Consider the following 14263-nt stretch of genomic DNA (forward strand, 5'->3'; position numbering starts at 1 on the left):
TTTTACTCTAAACAAAATGTATGCAAGGCATGCCACAGTTGCATTAGGGATTGATAACAACATTTTTTTGCCAATTTTTGTTAAGAGTCTGTTAGCATGCCTTTATCAGTGTACCACTTTTTAAAAACTCGGTGACTATTTTTTCCCTTTGTTTGTACTAAGGGCGAACAATATAAGACAGCAAAAATACTTTTCATGTATTGTGGTTTAGAAGAGCTAAAACTCATAAAGTAGTTTTGAGAAATATTTCTCATGATCGCTTTCTTGGAGATCATTAAATTTTTTTCTATTTGTATTCTATTCCTTTGTTATTTGACTATTCCATTTCTTAGCTTTTGTAAATATCTAGTCCATTAGGTTTTCTTCTTCCAAATTCTTTCCATTCAGATCGTTCATCTTGATGCCATTTTGGGATGTTTCTATCCTTTCATTTTCTGTTTTCAAGATGACAGAAATATTTCTTTATTTAATATGATCATTTTAAGTTTTTCCCTCCTATAAAAGGAGTGGTGTCTTTTGAAAAAGTTGTATATTTTTCATTTATTTGGTTTAATAGTCTCTGGAATAATTTTCGGCACTACAGAATTGTGTTTAGAAACCCTACCCCACTCAAAGTGCTTACTGTGGATTCATTAAGTTTCTTCATATGAAAAACATTCTTTCCTATCCTGACATTATTGTTGTTATTATTTTGCCAGTCAGAAACTGTCTGGTGAATCGTTTAATAAGACACTGAAAAGACTGCCATGAAATATACTATATTTTGCTATTTTGAAATCCAATGTGATTTTGAGAAATAGATTTTTCGTAACATACTACACTTTATTTTTTATTGATTGATTGATTGATTGATTGGTTTTTGAGACAGGATCTCACTCTGTTGCCCAGGCTGGAGTGCAGTAGTCCAATCACAGCTCACTGCATCCTCAACTTCCCCAGGCTCATTTGACCCTCTCACCTCAGCTTCCCCAGTAGCTGGGACTACAGGTGCACACTACCTAGTGTGTGTACTAACTAGGGTTACTAACTAGGGCACGATACCTATTGAGTGTACTAACTAGGACTAACTAGTCCCTTATTTTTTCTAAACCCAGCTAAATTTTGTATATACTACACTTTAACAATACCTTTAGTACTCAAAAATTAGGATGATGATATTGTAGTTTCTGAAATTATGGTATATGTAGTTGTTTTTCATAACCCATCACTTTAGTAAATGCTGTAAGAATTACATTTACATAAGACTTATGATCACCAAGACTTAAATATATATTAGTTCTGTTAAATATTTTTCTTACATTTCTTCTTTATGGCCTTTTCATTTTACAGCTCCAATATTAAAACTAGTTTTAATAGAGAATAAATGCTTTAATCAATAGTTTAGCAAATAATGTAAGGACCACCAGATAAAATAAATAATATATTTTCTGGGTAAAGCAACTGAGATGTGAAATGCAATGTATACATATACAAAATGCACACCCCTACCTCTCTTAATAATATTTAAACACATAGTATGAGTCAACAAACCAGCAAAATCTATTGATAGTTTGTTGCTTATATGCAGAGATTTCTTTCCAATTGCACATTGAATAAAGTCAAATTCAGAGTATCAATTACAATCATTCATAATAAACCTGAGCTATCAAAACTGTTCTTAAGTAGGAACTGTTTCGACTAACTTATTCAGTTTTTCTAAGCTTGCAAGGCAGATGTCTTGAATATTAACTATGCCAGAAGTAATATTTTCTATGTGTTTTTTTAAATTTTAGGGCAGCTTTAGGTTTATAGCAAAATTGAGAGGAAGGTATACAGATTTCCCATATGTCTTCCTACCCCAACACATTCATAGCCTCTCCCATTATCAACCTCCTCCACCAAACTGGTATATTTGTTACAACTGATGAACCTACTTTGACACATCATAATTACCCATGGTCCATAGTTTACATTGGGGCTCACTCTTAGTGTCATTCATTGGGTTTGGACAAATTGATAATGACATGTATCCATCATTATATTATCATGCAGAATATTTCCACTACCTTAAAAATTCATCTTTCCCTTTCTCCTAACCCCTGACAATTATTGATCTTCTTACTGTCTCCATAGTTTTGCCTTTTCTAGAATGTCACATAGTTGGAATCATACAGTTTGTAGCCTTTTAGATAGGCATCTTTCACTTAGTAATATGCTTTGTCTTTTCATGGTTTGATAGCTCATTTATTTTTAGTGCTGAATAATATTCCATTGTCTGGATATACCACAGTTTGTTTATTGATTCATCTGCTGAAGGACATCTTGGTTGCTTCCGAGTTTTGGCAATTATAAATAAAGCTGCTATAAACATCTGTGTGCAGGTTTTTGTGTGGACATGTTTTCAACTCCTTTTCGCAAATGCCAGCCAGCACAATTGCTGGATCATATGGTAAGAGTATAGTTTTGTAAGAAAGTTCCAAAACGTCTGTACCATTTTGCATTCCCACCAGCAATGAATGAGAGTTCCTGTTGTTCCACATCTTGCCAGCATTTGGTGTTGTCAGTGTGCTGACCATTCCAGTAGGTGTATAGTGGTATCTCGTTGTTTTTATTTTCATTTCCCTGATGACATATGAGGTTGAACATCTTTTCATATGCTTATTTGCCATCTGTTTAATTTCTTTGGTGAAGTGTCTGTTCAGGTCTTTGGCCCATTTTTTTTTTAATTGGGTTGTTTGTTTTCTTATTGTTGAGTTTTAAGAGTTCTCTGTATATTTTGGACAACAGTCCTTTATAAAATGTGTCTTTTACAAATATTTTCTCTCTTCTGTGGCTTCTTAAAGCAGAGATTCTCTTGACATTGTCTTTTGCAGAGCAGTTTTAATTTCAGTGAAATTTAGGTTATTAATCATTTCTTTCATCAATCATGCCTATGGTGTTATATCTAAAAATTTATTGCCATACCCAAGGTTATCTATGTTTTCTCCTATGTTACCTTCTAGGAGTTTTATTATTTTGCATTTTATATTTACATATATGATGCATTTTGAGTTAAATTTTTGAAGAGTGTAATGTCTGTGTCCAGGTTCCCTTTTTGGCATGTGGACATCCAATTGTTCCAGCACCATTTGTTGAAAAGACCATCATTGCTCCATTGTATTGCCTTTGCTTTTATGTTGCCAGAGATCAGTTCAATATATTTATATCAGTTTATTTCTAGGCTGTCTATATGTTCCATTGATTTATATGTCTATTCGTTGACCAAAGAGTACCACAGTGTCTTGATTACTGTAGTTTCATAGTAAGTATTGAAAAGTCAGGGTCAATTCTCCAACTTTGTTCTTCTCCTTCAATACTGTGGTGAATCTTCTGTCTTTTACTTCTCCATATGAGCTCTGGAATCTGGTTATCAGACTCCACAAATTGATATGCTGAGAATTTGATTGAGATTGCTTTGAATCTGTAGGTCAAGTTGGGAAGATGGGACATCTTGACAATATTGAGTATTCCTTTATGTGGAATATCTATTTATTTAGTTCTTTTTTATTTCATTCATCAGAGTTTTGTTGTTTTTCTCATGTAGATCTCATATTTTGTTAGATTATACCTAAGTATTTCATTGTTGGGGATTGCTAATGTAAATGGTGTTGCATTTTTAATTTCGCTTGTTCATTGTTGATATATGGGAAAGTTATTGACTTTGGAATATTAACCTTATATCCTACAACATTTCTATAATCACTTATTAGTTCCTGGAGCTTTTTGTTTCTTTGTTTCAATTCTTTTGTGTTTTTACATAGACAATCATGGCATCACAAAAAGAGTTTTATTTCTGTCTCCCTAATCTGTATGCATGTATTTTCTTTTCTTCCTTATTGAATTATCTAAGTACTTCCAGTACAGTGTTGAATACAAGTGGTGAGAGTGGACATCCTTACCTTGTTTCTGATCTCAGTGGGAAAGTTTTGAGCTTTTTTTAACTGGTAAATATGATGTTAGCTGTAGGCTTTTGGTAGATATTCTACATCAACTTGAGGAAGATCCCCCATATTCCTAGTGTACTGGTAGTTTTTAGTAAATTCAGGATGTTAGATTTTGTCAAACTGTCTTTTCTCCATCTATTGATTTAGTCATGTGATTTTTTTTATAGCCTGTTGATGTGGTGGATTACATTAATTGATTTTTGAATGTGGAAACAACTTTGTATATCCAAGATTAATCCTACTTATTGTGTATAATTCTTTTTATACATTGTTGGATTCAGTGTGCTAACATTACATTGATAATTTTTGCAGTAATGTTCGTGAGAGATGTATTCTTTTCTTTTAATGTCTTTGTCTGGTTTTGATATTGAGGTAATACTGGCCTTATAAAATGAGTTAGAGAGTAGTCTCTCTGATTCTGTTCTCTGAAAGAGATTGTAGAAAAATGGAATAATTTCTTTCTTAAATGTTTGGTAGAATTCGCCAGTGAATCCATCTGGACTTCGTTGCTTTCCATTTTAGAAGGATATTAATTATTGATTCAATTTATTTAATAGATGTAGCCCTGTTCAGGTTATCTATTTTTGCTTGAATTTGACATAACTGTGTCTTTCAAGGAATTAGTCCAGTTTCATCTACATTATCAAATTTGTGGGCATAGAGTTTTCATAATAGTCCTTTATTATCCTTTTAATGTCCATGGGATCTGTAGTGATGTCCTCTTTTTCATTTCTGATATTAGTAATTTTTATACCCTCTTTCTCTTAATTAGCCTGGCTAGAGGCTAATTTATTCTATTAATCTTTTTAAAGAACCAGATTTTGATTTCATTGATTTTCTCTATTGATTTTCTGTTTTCAGTTTTATTGACTCTAATTCTACTATTTATTTTGTAGCTGCTTACTTTGCATTTAATTTGCTCTTCTTTTTCTAGATTCCTGAGGTAGAAATTTAGATTACTGATTTTAGGTATTGCTCTTTTTCTAATATACATATACATTCAGTACTATAAATTTTCTTATAAGTACTGCTTTCACTGCATCCCACAAATTTTGATAAGTTGTTTTCATTTTTATTTATTTAAAGATATTTTTAAATTTCTCTTGAGATATTTTTCTTGACCCATGTGTTATTTAGAAGTATATTATTTAATATGCACATACTTGGGGATTTTGCAGTTATCTTTCTGTTACTGCTTTCTAATTTATTTTTGTTGTAGACTCAGAGCAGCATTGTATGTTTTAAAAAATTTGCTAAGGTGTGTTTTATGGCCCAGAATATGCTCTATTTTAGTGAATGGTTCCAGGTGAACTTGAGAAGAATGTATATGCTGCTAATTTTTGATGATGAAGTAGTCCATAAATGTTGATTATATCCAGTTGATGGTGTTTTTGAGTTCACTTATCTTCTTACTGATTTTCTGCCTGCTTGATCTGTTCTTGTTGTTTTTTTGTTTTTTTGTGTGTTTTTTTAAGATAGAGTTTCACTCTTGTTGCCCAGTCTGGAGTGCAACAGTGCGATCTCAGCTCACTGCAACCTCCGCCTCCCAGGTTCAAGTGATTCTTCTTCCTCAGCCTCCCGAGTAGCTAGGATTACAGGCATGTGCCACCACGCCTGGCTAATTTTTTTGTATTTTTAGTAGAGACAGGATTTCTCCGTGTTGGTCAGGCTGGTCTCAAACTCCTGACCCCACGTAATCCACCAGCCTTGGCCTCCCACAGTGCTGGGATTACAGGCATGAGCCACCGTGCCCAGCCTGTTTGTTTTGTTTTTTGAGACAGGGTCTGGCTCTGTCACCCAGGCTGGAATGCAGTGGTGCAATCTTGGCTCACTGCAACCTCTGCATCTCAGGCTCAAGCAGATCTGTTCATTTCTGATAGAGTGGTATGGTAATCTCCAACTATAATGGTGGATTCATCTGTTTCTCTATGCACTTCTATTAGTTTTTGCCTGACATATTTTGATACTCTCTTGTTAGATGCATACACATTAAGAATTTTTATCTCTTCTTGAAGAATTGGCTCCTTTATCTTTATAGAATGTCCTTCTTTATCCCTGATAACTTTTTTTTGCTGTGGTGTCAGCTTTGTCTAAAATTAGTGTACCTACTCCTCCTTTTTTTTTTTTTTTTTTTTGAGACAGAGTCTGGCTCTGTCACCTAGGCCCCAGGCTGGAATGCAGTGGCACAATCTCAGCTCACTGCAGACTCCACCTCCTGGGTTCAAGCAATTCTCTCACCTCAGCCTCCTGAGTAGCTGAGACTACAGGCACGTGCCACCACATCTGGCTAATTTTTGTATTTTTAGTAGAGATGAGGTTTCACCATGTTGGCCAGGCTGGTCTCAAACTCCTGACCTTAGGTGATCTGCCCGCCTTAGCCTCCCAAAGTGCTAGGATTACAGGCATGGTGAGCCATCATGCCCGGCCTACTCCTAACTTCTTTTGATTAGTGTTACCATAGTACATTTTTTTCCATCCATTTAATTTATATGATTGTTTCCATTTAAAGTGGGTTTCTTATACAGCTGAGCCTCATTTTTTTAATCGACTCTGACAGTCTCTTTTAGTTAGTGCGTTTAAATGAGTGACATTTAAAGTGATTATTGATATAGTGGGATTAATATCTACTGTTTTTGCTACCCTTATTCTTTATTTTTGTCTTCTATTCTTTTTCAGTGTTTTTTTTTTTAATTGAGCATTTCATATGATTCCTTCCTTCCTTCATTTCATATGTCTTTCCTTCCTTGGCATATCAGTTATGCTTCTTTTTCTTATCTTTTTTTTGGGTAGGTACTCTAGAGTTTGTAGTATACATTTACAATTAATGCAAGTCTGCTTTCAAGTAATACTTCATAGGTAATGTTATATCATATACTTAGAAAATCCCAATTTCTTCCTCCCACTTCTTGTGTCATTGCTGTCATTCATTTGACTTAAATTTAAGCATACATAATTGAATACATTGTTGCTATTATTACTTTGAATAAATTCTTATCTGTTAGATAAATTAAGAATAAGAAAAATAAGTTTTTTATTTTACCTTCATTTATTCATTCTTCAGTGCTGTTTCTTTCTATACGTAGTTTTGAAATTCTGACATATCTTTTTCATTCTTTCTAAAAAAAATTTACTTTAATATTTCTTGTAATATTGTTCTACTGGCAACAAAATCCAAATTTTTGTTTGTCTGTGAAAGTCTTTCTTTCCCTTTCACTTTTGAAGGATAATTTCACAGGTCATAGGATTCCAGGTTGGTGGTTTTTTTCTCCCAAGCCTTTAAATATTTCACTCCACTCTCTTCTTACTTGCATGGCTTCTCTAGAGAACTCATATGTAATTCTTATCTTTGTTCTATAGAGGAGGAGTGTTTTTTTCTTTTACTCTGTCTTCTTTCAAGGGTTTTTCTTTTTTCTCTTTGTTGTTATTATTTTGCATTTGTCCTGCTTGGTATTCTCTGAGCTCCCTAGATCTGTGGTCTGTGGCTTGGTTCCTGACATTAATTTGGGGAAATTTTCAATCATTATTCTTTCAAATCTTTCTTCTGTTTCTTTCTCTCGTTCTTCTCTTTCTGGTATTCTCATTACAAATATGTTATACCTTGTGTAGTTGTCCCACAATTCTTGGATGTTCTTTTCTGTTATTTTTTCAGTCCTTGTTCTCTTTGCTTTTCAGTTTTTGAAGTTTTTATTGACATATCCTGAAGTTCAGAGAGTCTTTTCTCAACTGTGTTCAGTCTACTAATAAGCCCATCAAAGGCATTCTTCATTTCTATTACAGGTATTTCTTTTATCTCTGGCATTTCTTTTTAGCTCTTTCTTAGAATTTCTGTCTTTCTGCTTACATTGCTCATCTATTCCGGCAGGCTGTCCACTTTATTTATTAGAGCCCTTCGTATGTTAATCATAGTGGTTTTAAATTCTCAGTCTTACAAATCCAGCATTCCTGCTATATCTGATTCTGACATTTGCTCTTTTTATCCAAATTGTGTTTTTTGCCTTTTGGTATGTAATTTTTTTCTTTCTTTTTTTTTTGACAGGGACTCGCTCAATCACCCAGGATGGAGGGCAGTGGCATGATCCCAACTCACTGCAACCTCTGCCTCCTGGGCTCAAGTGAGTCCCCCAGCTTCAGCCTCCTTACTAGCTGGGACCATAGGTGTGCACCATCATGTCCAGTTAATTTTTGTATTTTTTAGTAGAGACAGGTTTTCTCCATGTTTCCCAGACAGGTCTTCAACTCCTGGCCTCAAGTAATCCACCTGCCTTGGCCTCCCAAAATGCTGAGATTACAGGTGTGAGCCACCATCCCCAGCCTGTAATTGTTTTTTCTTGATAATTTTTTTTATTGGTAGGCAGATATGATGTGCTGGTTAAAAGAAATTGCTGTTAATAGGCCTTTAGTAATGTGCTGGTAAGGTGGGGGAAGGGAAACATTCTATATTCCTATGATTCCTATATTCCTATGATTAGGTCTCAGTCTTAGTGAGCCTCTAGATTGTGAAAATTACAAGTGGTTCTCATTTTTTCCCTCCTCCCTTAGGTGGAACAAGATGGTTAGAGTGGGCTGGAATTGTTTCCTTTCTCCTGTGTGGAAAGCTAGAGTGGACTAGATTTGGGTATTTCCCTTCTCCCAGGTTGGTTAGGCTTTGGTTAATTAGTTTCCCCTGAGGGAAAGTCTTGTTAAGAAAAGTAGAGCATTCTGGAGTATTTCAAAATGGTTCCTGTTTCCCTCTCCCTCTTGGAAGCACAAGGAGATTTTTCTTCAATATTTACTGTGGAAACCTGGTGGAGCTCCTGGAGGTAAGTCTCACAATATTGTAAGAGACCTCAATGACTGAGTTCCTGTGGAGTTTATAACTCTCAGACTTGTTCTTAACTGATCCTCTAGCAATTGGTCATTTGAAGGTCAAGTTTTCCTACTCTGGCACTGGTTCCCACAATGCTTTCCCCTCATAAGTATCTTCTCCATAAGCTGTGACTCCCTGTTTTCGCCTGTCTCTTCAATCTTGGGGGTAGTTGTTTGCCCTGTGTCATCCCTCTTTTACAGATCCAAGATAATTTGTTGCTTTTTCAGTCTGTTCAGCTTTTTATTTGTTGTTAGGACAGTGAAAACATTACAAGCTCCTTACAAACAGAAACAGAAACTAGAAGTTCCTCCATGTGCTCTTTATTTGGCTTATTCTGATACCAAGTCTTTAAGTCAGAGGTAACTTTGATATTTGCACTGTTAATGTTCTTTAAAGTAAGTTGAAACTTTGGTATGGAAATTTTTCTCAAGTAAGCAATTCTAGGCATGGAGTTTTCCCCCCCATAGTATACTGAGCAACAGGAATGGGAATGGCTATAAACCATTCCTTTTAACCTATTGATGCACTTCACAACTTGAATAAATAGACTATATACAGATAAAATATCAAACCTAGTCATGTACAATTTTAGAATTATTTTCTACTGTGACCTGAAACAATACACACAAATGTAAATAATTTATTTCCCATTGAAAATGTTGAGGATTTAATTATGTCTTAATTTTGGAGAGATGTTTGTTTATTTATTTTTAATCTCCATGTGACTGCTTCATTTGAGTTCTTGAATTAACTTCTCCTTTTCTCAGTAGTATCTCTTAAACTCAATAATCAGACTTCTTTTCTATCTATATATGTAATCTTTCCTTGGGTTACAATGATGATCTCTTTATAAATGACTTTCAAATGTTTAGCAACAGTCCTAACATCTTTCTCAAGATTCTTTTCCACATATTTAATATTTGACCTACGCAACTGAAACTACCCTCATTTCCCCTTCTCCAAACTAGTCAACCTTAATAAACTTTTCTTACTCTTATCTTAGTAGTATAGTTTTTTTTTTTCTTTTTGAGACAGAGTCTTGCTCTGTCGTCCAGGCTGGAGTGTAGTGGTGTGATCTCAGCTCACTGCAACCTCCACCTCCTGGGTTCAAGCAATGCGTCTGCCTCAGCCTCCTGAGTAGCTGACATTATAGGCACGTGCCACCATTCCCAGCTAATTTTTATATTTTTAGTAGAGATGGGGTTTCACCATTTGGCCAGTCTGGTCTTGAACTCCTGACCTCAAGTGATCTTCCCACCTTGGCCTCCCAAAGTGCTGGGATTACAGGCATGAGCCACCACAGCCGGCCAGTAGTATACTCTGACTTCCTAATAGGCTAACTTAAAAAGTTAAGGTGCATTAATTTTTGCTCTTTTTTTGCTTTTTCATCTAGTCACAAAATGTTACTGATTCATGTTGGCATGGCCTGAACTCTATTCTTGGATGTTTTCTCTATCTTACTCCTTCTCCTAGTGATCTCAAGTCTGTTTAAAGTCCCATGCCTTTAAATAGTTATCTATATGCTAAAACTCCCAAATGTATATCTCCAGTCAATTCTACTTATTTTTTCTTTAAATTCTTATAGTTTACTGCCCACCTGACATCTTCACTTGGAAGTGTAATAGGTATCTGCAGCTTAACATGTCCAAAACTAAAATTTTTATCTTTTCCACCAAACCATGTCATTTGATAACTTCATTATTTTACTTAAGTCAGAATTTTAGATTTGTTCTTGTCTCTTCTCTTTCTCTCATGTCCCTCAAATAGTTCACAAAATTGTCTTTATTGCTATTCCTTCAAAATATATCCACTTCCATAATCTCTGTCATTATCCTAGTTCAAGCTGCTGTTATTGCCTATATGACTTACTACCTTGTCTAGCCTTAAGCAAAAGTTAAATCATGCACAATTTCTGCTTAAAACCCGCTAATGGGTTAAAATCACTCAGATTAAATGCCAAAATGTTTGCAATAATGTACAAGCCTCTACATAATCTTCCCCCTTCCCTCCAAATGTCTCCAATATCTGTTCTTCATCACTTGCTCCACTCCAAGCACCCTATCCTCCTTGCTGTTCTGTGAACATGTGAGACGCACTGCTACCTTGGGGCCTTTTCACTTGTCTTAGAACCTTCTCTCTGTGTTTATCAGCTTGGAAAAACATCTCATTCAATTCTTTCTGAAATGTCACCTTCTCAATTTGTGTTACCTAGTCTAACCACTCTATATAAAATTGCAAAATGCCCTCCTCTTCTGGCATTTTGATTTTCCTTTTTCTTGTTCTATTTTACTAAATATATAGTATATATAGCCACTAGCTGTATGTGGTTATTTAAATGAATTTAAAATAAACATGTTTAAAATTTAGATTCTCATTAATACCATCCAGATTTCAAATGCTCAATAGTCATGTGTGTCTAGTGGCTACCAAATTGGACAGCACTGATAGAAGAACATTCCATCATTTTAGAGTTCTATTGGACAATACTGTTCTAAGTTTTATAAGAGCAATTAATCTTCTTGCTGCAATCTCTCTAACCTTCTGTATGAATTGTACACTGCTATCAGCTTCATCTTCCTAAAGTATTACTTCCATCATCAGAGCAGAATGTACTATTGGGACACAGTGAGAGCACTGGAGTCAGAAATATCTTCTTTTAAGTCTCAACCCTGGTATTGACACTTAATTTAGATGTTTTTTACCTCTGTTTTCTCAAATGAAAATGGAGGTAATATCTTGGCAGAGTTGTTTTCTATTACATAATATATGTGTTCCTGAGAAAACCCTGTGCTGTGCATAATCGTGGACTAAAAACAGGAGGGCTTCTGGGAAAGAAAGGTTAGGAAAGACCATTCAAAACCCATGCAGCTTTGAAAACTGAAAAGTAAAAAATAAAATAACACAATTAAAAAGTCATGTTAAATTTTAAGCAATAAAAATATTTACTGTATAATAGGAGTCTAAAATAAAATGAAGGTATCTAGATGAAAGGAGTATATCTAGATGGAAAGAAGGATAAGTCTGCAAAGTTATGAACTCAAGGGGACTATCCACAAACATCAGTAAAGACCCACTAAGTACATATATCTAAGACAGAGTTTGTGACCAAAGAGCCAAGAGGAGGAACATGAGATTCTTGGGATGAATGAGCATTGTGTGCAGTTCTGTATTTCTCTGGTTTGCTGCATCCCACTGTGTTAGTGAACTTTACATTCAACTGCAATTATTTGGAAGTTGTAGTGGACACTGTGATGTTCCACCCATATCCCCTTTACCAGATGGTTTACTCATCCTCAGTTATGGGGAGTGTTGGTTGTTAACAACTCACAGCTGTCCCTCTCTCTCTGGAGAATTGCCTGGTCAAATGGAAACCACCTCATCCATGAGGTTAAACACCTTGCTGACTCTCCACTGGCAGTCTTTAGCCAGTGAATGGCTAACACAGGAGTACAAAAATCCAGGCCTCTTACCTCAAAGTCAGACCAACCCTGGGCAATTGTTCATGTTTCAGAGCATACATACAGTTGGATCAGACTGAGAATACATCATTGCTTAGTTTCTTCCCTTTTTTCTTGCCCTATTCTGCTCTTCTCCTTTTTCCTGAGGACACTACTTCACTTACTCATGTGCAGGTAAATCCTTGTTTCTAGGGAATCTCATGTGAGATAATATTGTAAAATATTATCATGATAGGAAATATCACATATGAACAGTTATTTTTCTGAGTTATTTCTGAAACAAATGTTGTAATGGAACACTTTTTTAAAGTGCATAGCAGAGTTCCTAGCACATAGTAAAAGGTCAATTACTAATAGCCACAAAGAGTATGATGAAGATAATGGTGGTGGTGGTGATAATATTACTTCCTGCTCAGAAATTTTCAGGCTCTTTCCATTACCAACCTCATGATGTTTTAGATATCTACAACTTGAGTCAAACGTATTTTTCCTGCTCATTTCCCCACATTGAACTGTTGTTTTCCTACCAACTTAGAAGTCCTTCTACTTTCCTTCCATCTCTCCACATACCAGTTGCTTTCTGCTACTCTTTTAGATAGTATCTCTTCTAATATACTTTGTATAAATGTGTCAGATCATTGGGCTGTTACTCTCTTCTGATTTGTCATATTTTTATTCTCAGAATTCTACTGTATCTCAGCCCTGTCATATACTGTAAGAAAAATGGTAGCCAGGTGCAGTGGCACGGGCCTGTAGTCCCAGCTACTTGGGAGAATGAGGTGGAAGGGTCATTTGAGGCTAGTCTAAGCAACATAGTGAGACCCCCATCTCATTTAAAAAAAAAAGCAAAAGCCATTTACACATGTACTACAAATGGTATTCAGCATGTTTTCTAAAACTTTTTATCACTTAAAAAAATGATGTTAATGTTTAGGAGTTTTTTATGAGCTTAATAATTTTAAATAATAATTGTTAAGAATTATTTGAAGCTTTTCTAGGTCATTGAAGAGATGAAAATATTTTTAGAATAAATTTGAGTCTTCTATTGGAGATAATTAACTGTATGTAAAATTTTACTCTAAGTTTATATAAAGCTTTACACAGCACAATGCCTTGGATATAGTAACTATCTAAATATTTGAATATCTCTCATTCCTTTTTAATTTATGTATTCATAAAATATTTTGTCTTAATATGGTTTATTCACTATACTTTATATTTAATACATTAGAAGTCTTTAAATTTCACCAACATTTTGTTTTTGAGTAAAGTACAAAAGACACAAAGGACTTAGTATATACATAACTATAATATTTATTAATTTTCTACCTTTAGATTATCGACATGATGGTCGAGATCTTCAAAGCTCAACATTATCAGTGCCAGAACAAGTAATGTCATCAAACCATTGTTCACCATCAGGGTCTCCTCATCGAGTAGATGTTATAGGAAGGACTAGATCATGGTCACCCAGTGTCCCTCCTCCACAAAGGTAAGATAGACTACTTATTTTATTTGTAAGGTGGCTGTATTAGTCAGTGTTCTCCAGAGGGACAAAACTAATAGGATATATGTATATACGAAAGGGAGTTTATTAGGGAGAATTGGCTCATGTGATTATAAGACAAAGTCCCACCATAGGACTTCTTCAAGCTGGGGAAGGGAGAAGCCAGTAGTGGCTTAGTCCGAGTGAGTCCATTTTGAAAGGCTTAAAACCAGGGAAGCTGACAGGACAGCCTTCAGTCTGTGGTCAAAGGCCTGAGAGCCACCAGCAAGCCACTGGTGCAAGTTCCAGAGTCCAAAGGCCAAATAACCTAGTGTTGGATGTCCAAGGGCAGGAAGAGTGAAAGGAATCATCCAGCACAGGAAAAAGAAAAGCCAGAAAACTTAGCAAGCAAGGTTATCCCACCTTCTTCACCTGCTTTGTTCTAGCTGCATTGGCAGCCGACTGGATGGTGGATTGGGTGAGTCTTCCTCTCCTAGTCCACATATTCAAA

General features: G+C 35.3%; 1 protein-coding gene across 26 annotated transcripts in view; it reads left to right on the forward strand.

The window, feature by feature from the left end:
* Positions 1-14263, forward strand: part of RIMS2 (regulating synaptic membrane exocytosis 2) — a 775539-nt gene that overhangs the window by 480599 nt on the left and 280677 nt on the right. For 25 of the 26 annotated variants that reach the window (XM_054499558.2, XM_054499559.2, XM_054499562.2 and 22 more), the window contains one exon: positions 13602-13758. In XM_054499558.2, the coding sequence (XP_054355533.1) occupies positions 13602-13758 (157 nt within the window). Of the gene's footprint in view, positions 1-13601; positions 13759-14263 lie in introns of those variants that run through there. The other variant, XM_063669019.1, reaches the window with a different exon arrangement.

This window comes from Pongo pygmaeus, chromosome 7, assembly GCF_028885625.2.
Source record: "Pongo pygmaeus isolate AG05252 chromosome 7, NHGRI_mPonPyg2-v2.0_pri, whole genome shotgun sequence".
Taxonomy (NCBI): Eukaryota; Metazoa; Chordata; class Mammalia; order Primates; family Hominidae; genus Pongo; species Pongo pygmaeus.